This window comes from Hyperoodon ampullatus (genome assembly GCF_949752795.1).
Source record: "Hyperoodon ampullatus genome assembly, chromosome: 17".
Classification (NCBI taxonomy): domain Eukaryota; kingdom Metazoa; phylum Chordata; class Mammalia; order Artiodactyla; family Ziphiidae; genus Hyperoodon; species Hyperoodon ampullatus.
This window is the reverse complement of record NC_136930.1, coordinates 47,745,392-47,764,284: the sequence shown is the minus strand read 5'-3', so window position 1 is coordinate 47,764,284 and position 18,893 is coordinate 47,745,392. Positions and strand designations below refer to the sequence as shown.

Below are 18,893 nucleotides of genomic sequence, written 5' to 3'. Positions count from 1 at the left end.
CACAGGGAACTCTACTCAGTGCTCTGTGGTGACCTAAATGGGAAGGAAATCCAAAAATGAGGGGATATATGTATATGTATAGCTGACTCCCTTTGCTGTACAGTAGAAACTAACACAACATTGTAAAGCAACTATACTCCAATAAAAATTTTAAAAAAAGAAGAATCTTTAGGAGGAGGGAGGGATGCTCTAAGATTTGCTCACTTTCTCCTTTATTTTCCAGGTATTTAAGTATTTTATATACATTACCTTACTTCTCACAACAAAAATGTGACAAAATCCATGCATACATACTTTTTGTACTCATCACACTAATTATACGTCATAGCATAATATCTTAAGTACTTGGGTCCTGGAAATGGATTTGAATCTCAGACTAGCTATTTATTAGCTATGCAACATTGGACAGGGCACTGAACCTTGTTGGGCCTCAATTTCTTCATCAATAAAATGGAGATGATAATCATACTTACCCCATGAAGTTGTTGAGAGGATTAAATAATTTATTTATATTTGCATTGTAGAATGGCGTGTGGTACACAGTAAGCACTTAATAAATATTAACTATATTTATTATTCTTGTCCCCAAATCCTAAAGCAAAGTTGCCATTAACCAACAAATATCCAAACACTTTGCTGTCCTTTCACTATATTTCCTCACGTCTGCATAATTGTCATCAGGTATATCACAAAGTAATTTATAACTTTCTTTAAAAGTGTGCTCTATTTCAATCTCAAAAATCCCAGCATTGTCCATGTTCCAAAATGTAGAAATCAAAGGTCGTTTAAGGGGCTTCCCTGGTGGCGCAGTGGTTGGGGGTCCGCCTGCCGATGCAGGGGATACGGGTTCGTGCCCCGGTCTGGGAGGATCCCACGTGCCGCGGAGCGGCTGGGCCCGTGAGCCATGGCCGCTGAGCCTGCGCGTCCGGAGCCTGTGCTCTGCAACGGGAGTGGCCACAACAGTGAGAGGCCCGCATACCGCAAAAAAAAAAAAAAAAAAAAAAAAAAAAGGTCGTTTAAGGAATACTACATCATCTTACTAGTCTAGCACATATTTTTTAAATGTGCACAGTGTTCAACTAGGCTTTTCCTTCATAACAATTACATTTAAAAGAACTTGTTGCCACTGAAAACACCTCCTTTCAGGCCAACTCCGCCTATTTTCCTTCTCTGCTTACAGCACTTATGTGGTTGTAACAACACAAAGGAATCTGCATGATTTCAGCGCATGACTCATTTCCAGCAAATCAACACACACATTCACAATTTTTCATGCATGAGAGACGTGTAAAACTATAAAAATGTTTGGACATTTGAGAAGACTACATCAACAGAGAGCAAATGTTTTATCAAATCTACAAGTGAAATTAAACTTTAATTTAAATAAATAAATTCTACCATGAAAGGGGAGTTACTATCCATCTGAGCTAAAAAGATGAAGTATAATTGTATCTATGTTAATAGATCCAGTAAGCACAAGGAAACCGCAGTAGAGGCTCTTGTAAGAACATGCTGATGATTCACAGGTGTGTAGGCATGGTTTGTAAACACAGATGGAAAGGGTGACAAATAGATAAATATATCAGTTACAATTGTGGTCTGCCCCTCTTCAAAGACGGCACTTATTTTTCCAAATTCTTGGATAGTTACAAAAGAGGTGTCTATGAGATGACAAAGGTGTTATCAATATTCAGAGTGCCTTTGACTGAATTAACCGAGATAAAATCAACTTGTTCCCAAAATTTTCAGGGAAAAATATTTCATCAATTATTTTGTTAGTATCTGTGTTATGGTAATATAGTAAATATTGGCTAATTCTAAAAGAGGACAAACAGTTATCAAGGTTATAAAGAATGGTTGTTTTTTTTTTTTTTTTTTTTTTGGATTCTGGCACATTTTTAGATGAGGTTAAAAATGTCACGGTGTGCACAGGGCGCAGGTAAAGGACTTATCTGTGGGAGGTAATGCCTGTAGGCAGAATAAACTGTCCAGTCTACTCTTGGGGAGGAGCTCCCTGTGGTGAGAACAGAGGAACTAGGGGGCCTCGAGGAAGGTGTTGGTTCGGAAGATGGAGGAGACGATCTTGCCGGTAGCGTTGATGGTGCCTTCGCTGTCTGAGCTGGACTCAGAGTCACTGCTCCCAGAGTAGGCGCCCAAACCTGGGAGGATGCCAATACAGACGGCAGCGGAGGGGCAGTGGATGGAGGGACCACTCAGAGATGTGCTTCCAAGAGACACACAGGAAGGGGCTTCTTGATTCTTGTCATCTGGGTCAGGGTCCGATTTCAGTCTTTTCACACTGTTGCCACTCTCTGAGCTCTTATGCTTCACAGCTCCTGCCAACAGCTTTGCCTGGGAGAACTTGGTCTTGGTTTCTGTGGGTTTCACAGCCACTTTCTTCTCCACTTCCTTCTTGTTTTCTTGAGAAATTCCAACCTTGTTGAGATTACTTCTGTATTCCTTCAGTTCTTTCAGTTCTTCTTCTCTTCGCTGCTTTTCTATTAGTTCCTGCTGCCGAGAAACCTCATCAAGGAAGTTGGTCTCATCTTCGTCTAAGCCTCTTACCATGTTTTTGAATTTGAACTGTTCTTCATACTCCTGCTGCTTCCTATCTTTCTGTTCCTGTAGCCTTTCATATAGAGACCGAGGGTCATAAACCTCCTCTGGGCATTCTTCTGGATCTTCAGGTTTTCGAACTTTCTCCCATTCTTCTTGCCTCCTTTTGCGCCGTTCATCTAATTCTGCCTCAGACACAAACCTCTTTTTGATAACAAGGTTACCATCATCCCCTCCATCCATAATGGAACAATCAGTCGCCACAACACAGCTCCGCCCCCCTTCCGGCAGCGTAACCCAATCCGCACCTCTGTTTTTTTTTTATATTATCAACTTGTCAAGGAGAATCACTTTTCATAGTAACAAAGTGCATGTTGACTATATTTAACACAAATGAGTCAGGACCCCTCTTGCCAAAGAATTCATTCACTGAAACTAATGGTCTCAACCAAAACATTTTGTTACTTAAGACTCAACAATTATTATCTTTGACAATGGTGATCTAGTTAAACCTTACTATGATTTAGTGCAAATATCAAAACATGCTTAAATCCATGATGTGATTCTATTCCATATTCTTTGTTCTCAAGTAAATTACTGAAGTGTAGTGAGCGGCCCTACAAAACTTGTTTTATTTATTTAATTTTATTTTTAATTTTATTGAAGTATAGTTGACTTATGACAGTATATTAGTTTCAGGTACACAACAGTAGTGATTCAAAGTTTTTATAGGTTATGCACCATACAAAGTTATTATAATTTTATTGACTATATTCCCTGTGCTGTACGTTACATCTCTGTGACTTATTTATTTTATAACTGGTAGTTTGTACCTCTTAAGCCCTTTCACCTATTTTGCCATCCACCCACCACTCCTCCTTCTGGCAACACTAGTTTGTTCTCTGTATCTGTGAATCTGTTTCCGTTTTGTTATATTTGTTAATTTGCTTTGTATTTTAGATTCCACATATAAGTGAAAACATAGTATTTGTCTTTCTCTGTCTGACATATTTCACTAAGCTTAATGCCTTCCAGGTTCAGCCATGTTGTTGCAAATGATAAGATTGCACTCTTTTTTTTTATAGCTGAGTGATATACTATTGTGTATATGTGTATTTATACACACAACATCTTCTCTATCCAGTCATCTGTTGATGGACACTTTAAAAATCAAAAGGAACAAAAGTCAACAAATAACTGAACATTATGCAAGCAATGAGTTGAAGATCTTTTTTTGCATCATTCTGGACGGAGAACAAAGCAGTGGTTAGGGCAAGAGCTCTAGAGCAGAAAGTGTGTGTGTGTGCAGTCCTACATTACCATTTCTAACTGTGGGACCTCAGTTTCTTTGCCTGGAAATTGGGGGTAGTTGTGCCTATTTCGCTGGAATGTGGTGAAGATTACAGATAATACTCTGGAACAATGCTGGATACATAGCTTTCTATAAATGTTTACTATTATATCTATCAATTCTATAACAACTGCATTAGACATACAGGGTAGCAAACATTATTGTCAAAGGAGAGAAAAGAGAAACAATTAGTCAAATAGCACTATTCTATGTGCTATAAAATATTTGTTTTATCATTATAAATATTCAAATACACAGCCATCAGATAGGTGTTTTCCTTAAATGCTGCTCAATCTCAACTAATAACAGACCAATCTTCTCAAAGATTAAAAACACAATTTTTTAAAATTCTCATTGTTTAGGGCTGTCGAAAAGTATATCCAGATAAGAGCATCATTTTCAAATATCAATTGTCTCCAAACATATTTATCTTACACCATTGCTTATATTCCCACTAATTAAGCACTTTTTAAGAGGAGACAAGCTAATACATGGGTTCCCATCCCAGAATCCATTCCTTCCATCTCTTCCTATAATTTCTATGTGGTTTAAGAAAAACTGAATCCCTCCTGTCTCAGGAGGGGTACCACATGGGACATGACTAAGACTATTCCTTCTCTCCTCCATAATGCTTCTTGACTGGCTCAAGAAGTTGACATGCAATTCAAGCCAGAGCAATCAAAATCAATGTCAAGTCTTTTGTAAAAAATGCCTAGACATAAGAGCTCCTTAGCTCTGGGCTGTGTAGTGTGTGTGTAAAGACATTTTTGCTACCATGAAGGAAACTAACCTAAGAATACAGCTGAAACCCTAAACAAGGCAGAGCCAGGAGATTAGCAAAGAACCAGAGGCTGCACCCTAAAGGCATCATGATTCTTTGGCATTTTCAGTTATGTAAACCAGTCCTTTCTCTACATTATTCATAAGACTTTGTTAATTGTTACAAATATTTTTTAACATCTTTATTGGAGTATAATTGCTTTACAATGTAGTGTTAGTTTCTGCTGTATAACAAAGTGAATCAGCTATATGTATACATATGTCCCCATATCCCTCCCTCTTGCGTCTCCCTCTCACCCTCCCTATCCCACCCCTCTAGGTGGACACAAAGCACCGAGCTGATCTTCCTGTGCTATGCAGCTGCTTCCCACTAGCTAGTTGTTTTACATTTGGTAGTGTATATATGTCAGTGCTACTCTCTCACTTCGTCCCAGCTTACCCTTCCCCCCTCCATGTCCTCAAGTCCATTCTCTACATCTGCGTCATCAGAACCTTTTTTTTTTTTAAAGATTCCATATATATGTGTTAGCATATGGTATTTGTTTTTCTCTTTCTGACTTACTTCACTCTGTATGATAGACTCTAGGTCCATTCACCTCACTACAAATAACTCAATTTCATTTCTTTTTATGGCCGAGTAATATTCCATTGTATACATGTGCCACATCTTCTTTATCCATTCATCTGTCGGTGGACACTTAGGTTTCTTCCATGTCCTGGCTATTGTAAACAGAGCTGCAGTGAACATTGTGGTGCATGATTCTTTTTGAATTATGGTTTTCTCTGGGTATATGCCCAGTAGTGGGATTACTGGGTCGTATGGTAGTTCTATTTTCAGTTTTTTAAGGAACCTCCATACTGTTCTCCATAGTGGCTGTATCAATTTACATTCCCACCAACAGTGCAAGAGAGTTCCCTTTTCTCCACACCCTCTCCAGCATTTATTTACAAACATTTTCTAAATAGTATAAGAATAAAAGAGGAGGGGCTGAGGATTTTAGTGTAGGAATATAAAACAAAACAAAACAAAAAATTAGCTAAAAAAATTAGATATGATTTTGAGTCAACGATTGTTCCCTAGGGCTTTTGATCTTACTCCTTGCTACTCACAGGATAGTTGTGAAGATCAAGCGGAAAATTACATGCAAAGTATAAACACAGTGCCTGACGCATAGTACACAATGCATGATCTTCATCTTTACACCTATCAAAGCCTCCTGAAGAGAAGATGGACAGTGCTATCAGAGTTAAGCATTTCTAATACCACAATCAAGATTTACATGAGAAAAAAAACTGAATGTATATCAAAACTTTTTACCTTAACAACATATCTTCCTATTTAAAAGTAATCAAGGGACTTCCCTGGTGGCGCAGTGGTTAAGAATACGCCTGCCAATGCAGGGGACATGGGTTTGAGCCCTGGTCCGGGAAGATCCCACATGTCGTGGAGCAGCTAAGCCCATGCGCCACAACTACTGAGCCTGCGTTCTAGAGTCCATGAGCCACAACTACTGAGCCCATGTGCCACAACTGCTGGAGCACGTGTGCCTAGAGCCCGTGCTCCGCAACAAGAGAAGCCAGTGCAATGAGAAGCCCGTGCACTGCAACAAAGAGTATCCCCCGCTCGCTGCAACTAGAGAAAGCCCACGTGCAGCAACAAAGACCCAATGCAGCCAAATAAATAAATAAATAAATAAAATTTAAAAAGTAAATAAAAATAAAAGTAATCAATAGTTAAGTATATTTGGCACTAACAGTTCAACAGTTTTAAATAGAGATATTGTTTAGTGCACATTCTCTCCTGTCTCAGCACTTACCTTCTGGGGCTCTCAAGTTTACTGAGTTACTAAAGATGCTAACGTTACCCCGGTCCTTCAAACAACCATTATAATATATAACTTTATATAACTTTAATAAACTTAGGTATCTTTAACAGAGGGTGAGATGAAGGATTCCTTTAATGTATTTATTCCTATCAATATTGACTAAGAGCCTACTATATGCAGGCCCTCTATTAAGCTCTGGGGATACAACCAGAAACCAACAAACAAGAAGTAAGTCCTAGTCTGTGTCATATTAAGCTTTGAGTCTACTGAGAAAGACAAGCAATAATCAAACGTCACACATGAATTGCAACTGTGACAAGTGCTGGAAAGAAGAGTACATGGTAGGATGAGAACTCTAAAGATGGAGACCCTTAGGGAGGTCAGGAGAACTTGCCTGGGGAGGCAATAGTTGAGGTGAGGCTCAGAAAAGGGGGAACAGAAGAGTGTACTTCAAGCACAGGGGACAACATGTGTGTGGCAAGGAAATGAGATGCAGTGTTCACAGTGAGACTTCCCACAACGACCAGTAGAGCTGAACAAGAGACTGGCGATGGTGAGGAATTTATGTTGTTCACAGTCACAGTACACTCTAGGCATCTGCTTAGTGATGCCAGATACATGTAGGCTACATATGTAAATCGGAAACTGTAATTCATCAGCGTACAATCTCTGTCAGAAAGTCAATGGTGTCTCTAAGACCTCAATGTTTATCTAAGTGCTATCTGCATCACAACTATCTGGTTTTCATCTATCTGTCTGTCTGTCTATCTATCTAGACCAATTCATTGCAAGTCTTTATGGGTATAATCAAGGAATCTACATTTTTCACTATTTCCCATGGTCACTCATGCACACCAAACATTGAGAGCTAAGGATTAAAGCATCATTACTGTCTGAAAGGAATTATCTATTCTACCCTTAGAAAACAGTTCAAATAAGTCAATCTACACCTTAATAACATGGACTATATTAGCTCTTTTAAAAATATACTAAATATTACAAACAAATTCAATGTCTTTTGTAAAGCATATATGAAATCTTTAATAAGTGAAAATCTTTTATAACTTTAAAAATACAGTTTCATAAATAATGATTCAAATACTTGAGGAAGGATGCAGACATGAAGGAGAAAGGTAAATATAACCTCCATTTTTTGTAAGAGTGCTAATAGCACAAAGTGTACAGGGATTCTGTCTGGAATAGATGTGCTTTTTATAGAGTAATTTGGAGACTCAAACAATAGAGCAGCTCTCTAGTTTGCCTTATTCTACATTTCTACATCTAGGATACTAACTATTGGATGTGATAATGAACATGAGATCGGAGGAAAAGGGATTTTTTTCCCCCATGAACTCCTTATATAGACCGTAAAAAAAAGGCATTGCTTTGGATCAGATACCCATTATCAGTTTGGACAGAGAGTGTCTGAACCACTATTATCTGCAAATGATTCATGAGTGCAGGTATTTCGCTACCTGAGGATTTTAGTGAAACCATAAATATAAGAAAAGACAGAAGCTGGAATTCATAAAGGGCTTTGACAAATATCTAGTATAGAAAATTATGTCCAATCTGAAGAAAAATGTAATTCACCAATCTGACTCACCTGCTTCTGTCTATTACCAGTAGTGCCTCTTTCTTATTTACCAGCTATTTTGCATGTTAGTTTCTCCATTTCACAACAGAAAGCACAAAAGCTAATGAGCTTGCTGAAACTCTCTCATCGGGAAAGCAGACTTTCAATTAGGATAATAGTATCCTCATAGAGATTCATAAAGCCATGATTTAACGAGGGAAACTGAAGCTATTTTTATATGTTAAAAGTACAAAAAAGAAAAATATTATAACATGCACACACACACATATATATATACTTTTGGCATATGATATGTAGGCTGATATAAAAATCCCCCAATACTGCCTTCCCTACTAAAATTCTTATGGTAAGAGCAACCTACTGCCATCTTAGAAAAAAAAACATTCTCCTCTTTTGGCTTTACCGCCTTACATCAAAGATATGGTTATTTGACCAATTAATTTACAGAAAACCAAACAATATACTTCTCTGACATTTATAAAGCTAATCATGCATATTAAATCATTCAAAATTTTAAAGGTGTATTTTTCTTTCTACAATTCTTTTTTAAAACACACCCACCCTTTGACATAAATAAAACTTCTGAACTTTTCATTTATCAAAAAGCACTTAAAAGCCAGAGTAAAGGAGAAATTTAATACATGATTGACTATTGATTTTATGTGGAAATAAACAATCAGTGATATAAAATGCAAAACCTGATTTTTTAATCTTTACGACTATACCCACTATTCATAGAATGTTTTCCATGTGTCAAACATAGTACTTAATGTTTTACAAAACAATACTGCATTCAATCTTAACAATCTGTCAGGTACTTAGTATTATTCCCATTTTGTAGAAGAGGAAATGAGACTGAAGGTCAACCAGGGTACAAGGGTTAAAGCTGAAATTTGAACCCATGACCATCTGATTTCAACACCCATGCTCTTCACATGTAAGATATGTAAATGGTATTATTTTCCAAAACAGCCCAATAATTTAGCCTAATATAGAACTCTCAATATCTTAAGGTCATTTCAAGAATATAATATTTATGGCTTTTTGTGCACAAAGTTCACTCTTGTGTGCCAATACAATTGGCTTGCTGGCTCTGGATTACTGATTTGATCTGCACAGTTCAGGTGATTTCTATAAAGAAGAGTATGTAACAGCTGTAGCTAATGGTTCAGGTAAAATTTTGTGACCTTAAAAGAAAGGCTTTTTCCTCTGAAGAAATTACTAGCTTATATTGGATTATTTGACCTTTCAGTACTAAACTCTTACCCACTGAAATAACTCACCCACTAAAATTCCAAAAAAGTTGGTATCAGATCAACAGAGTGAATAGTTCAGAAGGCATCTAAATCGAATACTACTGTGTCCACTGAACATAAACAGCATTCCCTAGAGTCAAAATAAAACAGAAGCTCATGACAATCACCACCATAAATTGGGTTGGCTCTGGCAATCACCTTCTAGGTAGAGAACTGAGAAATAATTGCCCATTTCTCTACCATAGAAACATATATATATATATATATATATATATATATATATATATATATATATATATATATATATATATATATTTGGCATTTCTTCTTGATACCTGCTATAATACAAATGGGCCTGAAAGAGATAGTAACTTATACTTCATAATTTATTTACCTCTTAGTGTGGACAGGTTTATCAGAATCGTTCTTGGGAGAAAATTTGTTTGTAAATGAGAAAGTGAACGAAAGATGGGAAGCTCAGCATCTGGCAGAGTGCAGAGCTAGTGAAAGCAGAAGCTGCTGAACGGTGAGGGGCTGTCAATGGACAGGCGGAGAACATCAACAATAGATGCTCCCCCACCAGGCCGATTTGGCCATGACCCACCAGTTCTGAAGACCATTCTTGCTCTGGGAGCATATTCAGCTTCAGTGGTTGGTCCAGGGACTGACTGAGCATTCCTGAGTGCTACAGGCAGGCTTGCACAAAGGAGCTCTGCACTGCCTGCAGCCCTGTCTCAAACACCAGGCAACTACCAGTGAGACTTACCACAGACACCTAAGCACTCTGAAGCCAGTACACAAATTCCTAAGATAAGGGTAAAATTTTTTAGGCAGTGGACATATTTTGAGACCTTATAAGTCTTCCATCTTTGGAGACCTGCTTGTGGAGTATAAAGGGTTAGACATTGTTGAGGCATCAGAGGGTCAATCCAGTCCCTTCGCACCCTCACCCCAGTGCCTGAGTCTGCAATCCCGTTCTTCCTAACTGGAAACCTGACTATTATACTGCCACTGGAAGGGGTGCTTTAGACTATTGCTGACTTGAATAAGCCAATACATTCTCCTCAGAATTGTTCTGCAACCTCTCCACAAAAATGTCAGAAAGAAACTTTAAATACCTGAATCATGTCATGGCACCTAGAGGCCTTTGCTGAGAATTGGGGATGGGGGGAGATCAGAAGCAGAGAGAGAATATACCTTTTGTATATTTTTAACCACAATCAGTTACTTTATTTCCTGACTGAAGAGTATTCGCCATCATTTCATTATAGAGAATCATCTACAAGATAAGATTCAAAAGTGAAGTGATAACTTGGAAGCTAAAAAAAGACACAGTCCCTTGCTGGAGGTGCCCAAATAGCCCAACTAACCTGTCTGCAAGGAGTGTTCCCCAACAACAAAGATGTTTTTGTTTTTATTGGATTTTTTAAAGTAAATAGATGAAAGTCATTTTATACTTATACCCCACTTAGGGGGGGTGAGCTGACTTGGCTATTCAATGGTTTCTGAGGCCATTTGTTTAGATACAGAAGGCTGAAATCATAGCTTCTTCTGTGGCAAAGGAAAAAGAGGCATAAGATTGCATAAAGGGTAACAACAGCTCAGTATCAAGTGGTGGGGAAAGCTGTAGAAGTTGAACTAGTACTGGTTAATCTCAGTTATTGCTCTGTGACTAAATGGAGGCATTTCAGATCACTCTAATATATATATATATATATATATCTCCTGTGTCTGAATGACCACAGAATAAAAAAACATAGACTGGCCAGGGAACATATCTGCTAACTGTATGAATATGATACTGATCAAACATGCCTACTTTATTTTAAATATGTACTACATGAAAAGTAATCCTTGCACTTTACCTTCTGCATAAGAATTTGCCCCCCTCAAATTACCATTCATTTTATTATAGCAGTGGCAACTATCTCAATATAAAGAAAATGTTTCATACCTACTACTTCCCTGCCTTAATGACTCCTAGTTTAAAAAAAAATAAAAAGAGAGAAAAGAACAGAAAAAAAGGATAATGTAAAGTTCAGCCATCAAAAATGGCTTCATTAAGATCCTTAATGAAGCACATGGGAGCCATTTATTGACTCCTCAACTATTAAGATGGAACATTATTACTGCTTTAATAGTATTTCCATTTTCATTTAGGAAATAACCAATCAAGGGATCAATGTACCAAAGACTTTATTTTCTTTCCCTTGGGTCACTGCAAGTACATTTTTTTAAATGCAAAAAACGTAAGAGCGATTCCCCCTGGCACCATATCGCATGAACAATTTAAAGAAATAACAAGAAGGGTGAAAGGTCAACAGCTACCGATCTGAGCAGTTATAAAACAAATGCAAACTCTGGGAGTGGAGAGTCTCCCTTTCTGGGAGAAGGAAGGGATCCCTTCCTTGGCACAGAAGCTTCCCCTCCAAGGTATGCAAAATGCCTGCACCCTGACCTGCTGTCAACCTGGGAAACATTTCTATTTCTCAGACTCACTTAGAATGCAAACTACTGTTTTCCTGGTAGTTCTCACAGCTCTGTTTCCTTTGAGGTACAGATGTGTAGCCACAGAACCCAATCAGATAACGCCTATTTACATATTTATAAAGTCTCCTGTAAAATCTCCTATCAATTGTTGCAGCTATATATAGGCCTTTCAAAGTATCTTGTGGGCCCAGCGCTCTACTGCACCGCTCCCTTCAGGAATCCTGATATATCGCATAATGTGATTTCAATGTAAATGGGGCCCATCACACAATCACACCACTTCACAAACTCTTTTCTGCTGGGGTAGCTTAAATCTAAACACACTCAAGCAGCTTGCTGCACTGGAGCAAGAGTTCTTCCACATTAAAAAAATTTTTTTCAAAAAAAAAAAAATCCCAAACCCTAACACAACAATGCCAGGGAAAAAAAATCTGAACGTTTTCTGCAGAAAGATGGGCTGTCTCCAAATCCTTGTGCCCTATCAGACAAATTAAAGTAAATCAAGCATGAAATGAAGCCGAAGAGCCCCGAGATAAGGCTCCTTTAAGTCGTTTACAGATTAGGATAGAGAGAGGTGCATCTGGTCTCTGGCAGCGAAGGAGGCCAGTTTCTCAGCTCACAATAGCAGCCTGTGTATAGGATTACCTTACCTTGTCACTGACAAGGGAGGAGGCGCCTGCAAAATGTCTCTAACTAACTTCCTAATGTCCCTGGGTAAGTTCTCTTATTAAAGTATTAACTGTTACAATGAGAGAAATACATTTTGATAAAACCAAACCAAAAAAAAAAAAAAAAAACAACTCCCACAGACTGATTTATGAACTGGTCCGGAGCTGATAAACTGAGGGGGGGTGGGGTCGACTACCAGCAGATGAGCCTCTTCTCTTATCAGTCAGGATTCTGCTGCTAGAGACAGAAGCTGATAAGTTTCCAACAGGAATCAGTGACGCGGCCAGGAAACCCTGCATTACTGGTTAGACTGGTGCTCTAGCAGCTGCCAAAAGGACCTCTCGTGTTATCAGATGCGATGTTGCTGCTGTAAACAGTGAAGTATTCTCCTAGAGAAACTGGATGCTCCCTCAAAATGCTATGCAATTAATTGTTAAACTATAATATGAAGTGGTGTAAGCACTTGGAAGCATCTGGAATTCTACAGCTTCTCGTTGAAGACCTTTTCGTTCCTTGGCACTCTGAACAGCCTGGAAACTCCCCCCTCTTTCCTTCCTTGACAAAGAACTTTTTCTTCTCCAATAAATTTTATTTATACCTTGTTTCAATCTAAGGAAATCCTTAATTTTCCACCACCACAAAGAGTCTGCAATCAACCCAACCTACTCATCAGTTTCAATTACTCTCAAGAATACATTCTAATTCAGTTTTATGATTAGACAGAGTGGTGGTGATGGGAGGGGGTGGGCAGGGTTACTGTTTTCTCCTCTCAATCAGAAGTCAACCGACTGAACCTGGAGCCAAACGAGACGTTCATGTTGTTGGCCGGACCATCTCAGTGCTCTGTGGTCAAACCAACTGAGAATGAAAGGGAGTACAGTTGTTTTAGGCCACGACGTATTTTACTCTCTACTCCAGTAGAAGCTATTTTATTGTGCCGAATGGTACATAACCTTTTATTGCACTTTACAGTTTACATCGTGCTGTCACTTTTCATATTTGAACTTCACATGTACCACTTTGAGATAGGCAATATTACCACAAAATTATGATGAATAAATTGAGATTCAACTGGATTAAATGACTTGCCCCAAATCACTGGGATGGTTAGATGCAAAGTCTGAACTTGTAACCAATCCCCATATTCCTTCTCAATATGTGATACTGCCGAACTAATGACCTCATCTTTGGATCCAAGGACTCAAGAGGCAGTTCTCAGGTGGTTTGATGATAGACAGGTATTCACCCCCAGTCTGGGATCACTTGTAGTCAATGATTTGTGTGGACTGGAGCATTCCAGAGACACAAGATATATTTTAAAATGTGAATATGTGGTAAATGCTAATTCAGGTAGATTATGATTTTCTTAGGTAACTCTATTCAGGAGCTCTTAGGTTAAAAAGTATAAACCCATCTTATTAATACTACTACTAATAAAATATTTGTTTGAATGAATTCTAAACTTGGCCTTGGTCTGACATACGTGGATTCCCTCTGCTCTCATCTCTCACCTTTTCCAAAATTGTCTCTTAATATACCTCTTAAAGGAATCTGCTTCAACCATACTGATTTATGTATTTTTATATTTTCTTTACTATGTTGAAATATTTATGTAAAAATAATTCAATGAACCTTTTACTGATAATGTCTCTTATAAGTAATAAAATATAATGTATGCAATTTTATTTAATGATATTTCTCAAAGTTCCAGACAAAAGAACAAAATAGTCCCAAGGCAAGAAATCTTTGAGAGAGGTTCAGGAGCTGGAAAGGAAAATGTTTAAAATATAAAGCAGTTTTCTTTTTTAATATTACATTTAATTTTTCTTAGAAATCTGAATTAGAAGTTTCTACCTCATCATGGAGAAAATTTAGAATCAAATGTTATAAAATACTTGGAAAATAAATCCTAATAATAAGCTCTGTGTGTCTATGTGAATATAGGTGAGAACCTGATGAAAGTTGCACGTTCAAAACACTTATGAATATGTCTGTAATTATTTTCAGTGGAGTAGGTTGAGGATAATCCTTCTCTCGGCACAGAATTGATATATTTACAAATCTGTGACCAAATGATGATATCTAACAAGTGCTCTGCTTGCTGCTCCAAAATAATAAACTATCTTAAATTATGCCAAAAAAGATAAGAGACATGCTTTATTTCCCCATTTATTAGTACTGTGAGGAGGTGACATTTATTCACGATATTTACAGTGCTGCTTTACACTTGACTTTGGGGAAGGCACTTTTTTTTTTGCTTCTTCACTGTGTGTGATTTGGAAACAGATTTATTCATGTTTTAAAAAATCTCATACAGTTAAAGAAAGAGTTACAATACGTTCTTCCTCGGTAAAATATTTCTGTCAAACACAGGCCAAAATATTCTTCATATATTTTATGTCATATTTTACTATTATTGGAATTTGAAACTTTAAAATTTCCTTATACAATGGACATAAAATAGATTTATGGTATCACATTGTATTGCCTTTTGTATATAAGTTGGCTATATATATATATGTCATATATATGTTATTGATTACCACTGATTAATCATTAGTTCAGCTCTACCAATTTTCTGAAAGAAGTAGTAAGAAGATTTGAGGTGTAACACACACTGGAATCTTTCTTAATTATAGGGATTTTAGTGAAACAAGGTAGCATTTGATTAATTCAAGAAACAGCAAAAGCCAAATATATTTTGATCTTACTGACTTCACTGGAATGTTATTAGAAAAGTATGTTTAGACATCATTTAATATGCATTTGTTGTTTGGGGCTATTTTCCTCCATAAGTTAAAGATCTTCTAAAACAAACATGATTTTGAGTTTATATCTATATGGTGAATGAATGTAGAAATAAATTAAATGGCCATACATTCCAGTATGTATTAGCCGTGTGTTTCACCAGACCCAAATCAATCTGACTGAAAGTTACAGTTCTTAAACATTCTGTTGTTGATATTTTTTCATACTGACAAAGTGCTGCTATGAGTAGTAGCAGTGGTAGTAGTTACCAGTTACAGAGGACCTACTGGGTGTGCACTGAATGAGAGGTTTGTTTCTTCTTAAATATATTACCTCTTTTAATTCTCACTGCAGTCAACTTTACAGAGTAAATACAATGGCTTTTATTTTGCAGCTCAAAAACCTAAGGCTCAGAAACCTCAGATAATGGTCAAGAATCAGGATCCACACCCTCCAGGTCTGTGTGATTCCAGGCCCACGCTGTGTCTGGCTGTCTAGCATTACTTCATACATACAAATTAGACTGACATTTTTACATATAGTCAACAATGTTTGTTTTAAAGCCACCATTGGTAATAATTTATTATTATAGATACTTTATTTTCTTTTTGAAATTTTTAAAATTAATTCCCCATAAGAAAACACTAGTATTCTTATAATAATTTATGAGAAATATAATTAGATACTATATATTTGTTCTTTTTTAATTTTTCCCTTCCTTAGGAACCCAAGTAAATATTATAAAGGTAAGAATTCAATAAGGTGTGTGAAAGTAAGGACTAGAAAGATCTATTCCTAGCTAGAAATCATTATAAGATGGTGTTAGAACAAGGTTGCACATATACCAGTTCATGTGCTAAATCCATGATCCTAAAGCCATCACTAACTTTGCATTGTCACAACATCCCTATTTCTACATGTTATATCAACATCTGCTTAACTTAACGGTGTTTTGACTCAGGCCAGGAACTGAAAACATATCATAAAAGTCAAATTAGGGCTTCCCTGGTGGCGCAGTGGTTGAGAGTCTGCCTGCCGATGCAGGAGACGCGGGTTCGTGCCCCGGTCCGGGAAGATCCCACATGCTACGGAGCGGCTGGGCCCATGAGCCATGGCCACTGAGCCTGCGCGTCCAGAGCCTGTGCTCCACAACGGGAGAGGCCACAACAGTGAGAGGCCCGCGTACCGCAAAAAAAAAAAAAAAAAAAAAGTCAAATTAACAAGCACTCTGGCCCTGATTTGGTTAATCATATCCGATTTAAGAAGGTTCTTGAAGTTCCAATGCCATCACTTCTGTGATTTCCCTTTAAAGAGTTTCTTAAATTTAGGAAACGTAATTTTTCTACACGTCACTAGGAAATTTCAAATTACGTGAGGGAAATGGAGCCAAAGTTTGTCACACTTGTTAACAGTGATGGCAGCATCTGTCTGTCTCCGAACGTCTTCCATTTCTCCTCTGCTCGCACTACTGCTTATCAACTCTCCGTCAACCATATTCACTGAGCAATCTTATGTTCCCCTAGACTAAATAAAGACGAGATGATAATATCCTCTTCTGTCTTCCTGTATGCAATTAAGAGGGATGAAATGGGCAGTGCTCTTGGCAGGAACTCTCAGGGAGTTGTGGAAGAAAAATGTTTAAGAACCACTCCCTTGGATTTAATCCTAGGGGAGTTATCTCTAAGAAAGCCCTGCTGGTTATTTCTTGAGAATCCACAGAATACGAACTTTTTAAAAATAACGGCAGCTCTAATCAACTATCTGCAGGGGAATGTTATTCATAAAATCACAGGGTCCAAAGGGTGCCACAAAACAGGATGAATACCCAACAGAGACTGCAGTAACTGCTAAGCTTCAAAATCCATCTGCTGTGAACCAAGGAGTTAGGTTAACCACTGAAACACTTAAAAGCCATTGTTTTCTAGGTCATCATCAATGTAGGTTCTAATAAGAACATGTTTCCCTCCTCTACTACATACCTCTTCTACTCAAATAGCTTTAAATGAGGACTGTAAAACCCAGATAAATAATACCTTCCTTAAAGAGTGCTTGCCACTATTCAGTGGAACTGTGTGCTAATAAACATTAATTTTTATTATTTCTGCTCTACAAATAAATTTGAGAATGTTTAGTTTTCATGGCACTCTCCTGTTAATTTATTAAAAATATTATCACATGACCCTGCTCAGTTATCTAAGTATGGCTCACTGATATTTTGGAACAAGTTCCCAGTGTGAAGAGCCAGTCTTTTTTCCTATCTTTTATCTGTTTCATTCCCATGACCTTTATCTTGTTTTTTTCCATAGACTATTTTCACAAAATATCAAAATTGTTTAGAAATTTTTTTCTTATCTACAAAGTTATTAACAATTTTTTTACTGCTCACCATCATACAATCTGTAAACTAAATATTATCAAATCTATGATCTAGGTCATGATAAAGGTGCTCCATTCAGCTATTTCTGGGTCATTTTAATATCAACATTCCTTCCTGCTTAATATAAAAGCCCTCCTCTACTCTCTTCTAGTTGCTTCCTTTGAGTATGGTTTCTACTGAGTTTAAGAAGATAATTTATTCTCAGGGAGCCTATCAGAATACCAAAAGTTATCTGACACCACCACTCACACACCTTGGACCAATAGTTATGATTGAAATAATTAGTAAAACTGATAGCTTTATTTGTATGTTATTCATTCCCTGGACTGTCACCTTTTAGATGTGCCCATGAGATACAAGATGCTGATGATGTCGGGCTCTCTTTTTATTATAAAAGGGATTTGGCTTAATGTGCCTCTACGCCAGTCTAATTCCATCTTCATCAAAGGAAACATAACTGGTCTTATAAATGATACCAACCTGCTTGTATGCCAATCTATAGGGCCCCTATGGATGATGACTGATTAACAACAATGGAGTATGAATCCACAGACAACCGTGCACTCAACTAACCAAAGTATGGTCTAGACCATATCTACCTCGCTTGTTGATGAGAATGTCATGTGGAGAGGAATCAAAAGCGTTTCTGAAGTCCGGATAGATTACATCTATTACTTTGCCCTTATCTACATGGCCTGTCACTCTATCATAGAAGGAAATTAAATTGGCCTGGCACAATTTGCTCTTCACAAAACCGTGTTGGTTGCTACCCACTAACTTTTGCTCTTCTAGATGATTGTAAATTGATTGCTTGATGATTTGCTCTAGTATCTGCCTTGGTATCAAAGTTAAGCTGACTGGTCTATAATTACCAGGATCATTTTTTTTCTCCTTTTCTTTTTTAAGGATGGTCACTACTTTTTCCTGCACATTTTATGTTCTCCCACATATTCATTAGTAATGTTTCAGTTTCAAGCCTTCTACAGCTTTAGCATATATACCTTCAATTCTTACATTTCGATTGTGTCTATTTATTTTAAATTTATATTCTTCTCTAATCTAGTCCTATGCTTCCAAAATGGGTATAATTAACTCTATAATATTATAAATTGAACCTTTCTTGAGTAATGCAAGTACTACCTAAAGAAAGCTTGTTCTTAAAAAAGATTTTCTAAATCATCATTCTCTCTTCCGTGATATATCATTTACTATCTTTTGGGGAGCCATCTTACTTTAAAGTTGA

General features: G+C 37.3%; 2 protein-coding genes across 3 annotated transcripts in view; both read right to left on the bottom strand.

Annotated features, from left to right (window-relative positions):
- The window catches only part of ZFPM2 (zinc finger protein, FOG family member 2), a gene marked incomplete at its 5' end in the record, with an annotated part of 480,289 nt that overhangs the window by 280,420 nt on the left and 180,976 nt on the right, over positions 1–18,893 (bottom strand). The window lies entirely within an intron of this gene.
- Positions 1,884–2,808, bottom strand: LOC307065654 (PSME3-interacting protein). The gene has a single exon (XM_079722550.1). The coding sequence runs from the start codon at positions 2,797–2,799 to the stop codon at positions 2,035–2,037; it is 765 nt and encodes a 254-aa protein (XP_079578676.1). The 5' UTR covers positions 2,800–2,808; the 3' UTR covers positions 1,884–2,034.

Coding starts and splice junctions, on each gene's coding strand:
- LOC307065654 (XM_079722550.1), bottom strand. CDS start 2,799: ATGGATGGAGGGGATGATGGTAACCTTGTTATCAAAAAGAGGTTTGTG.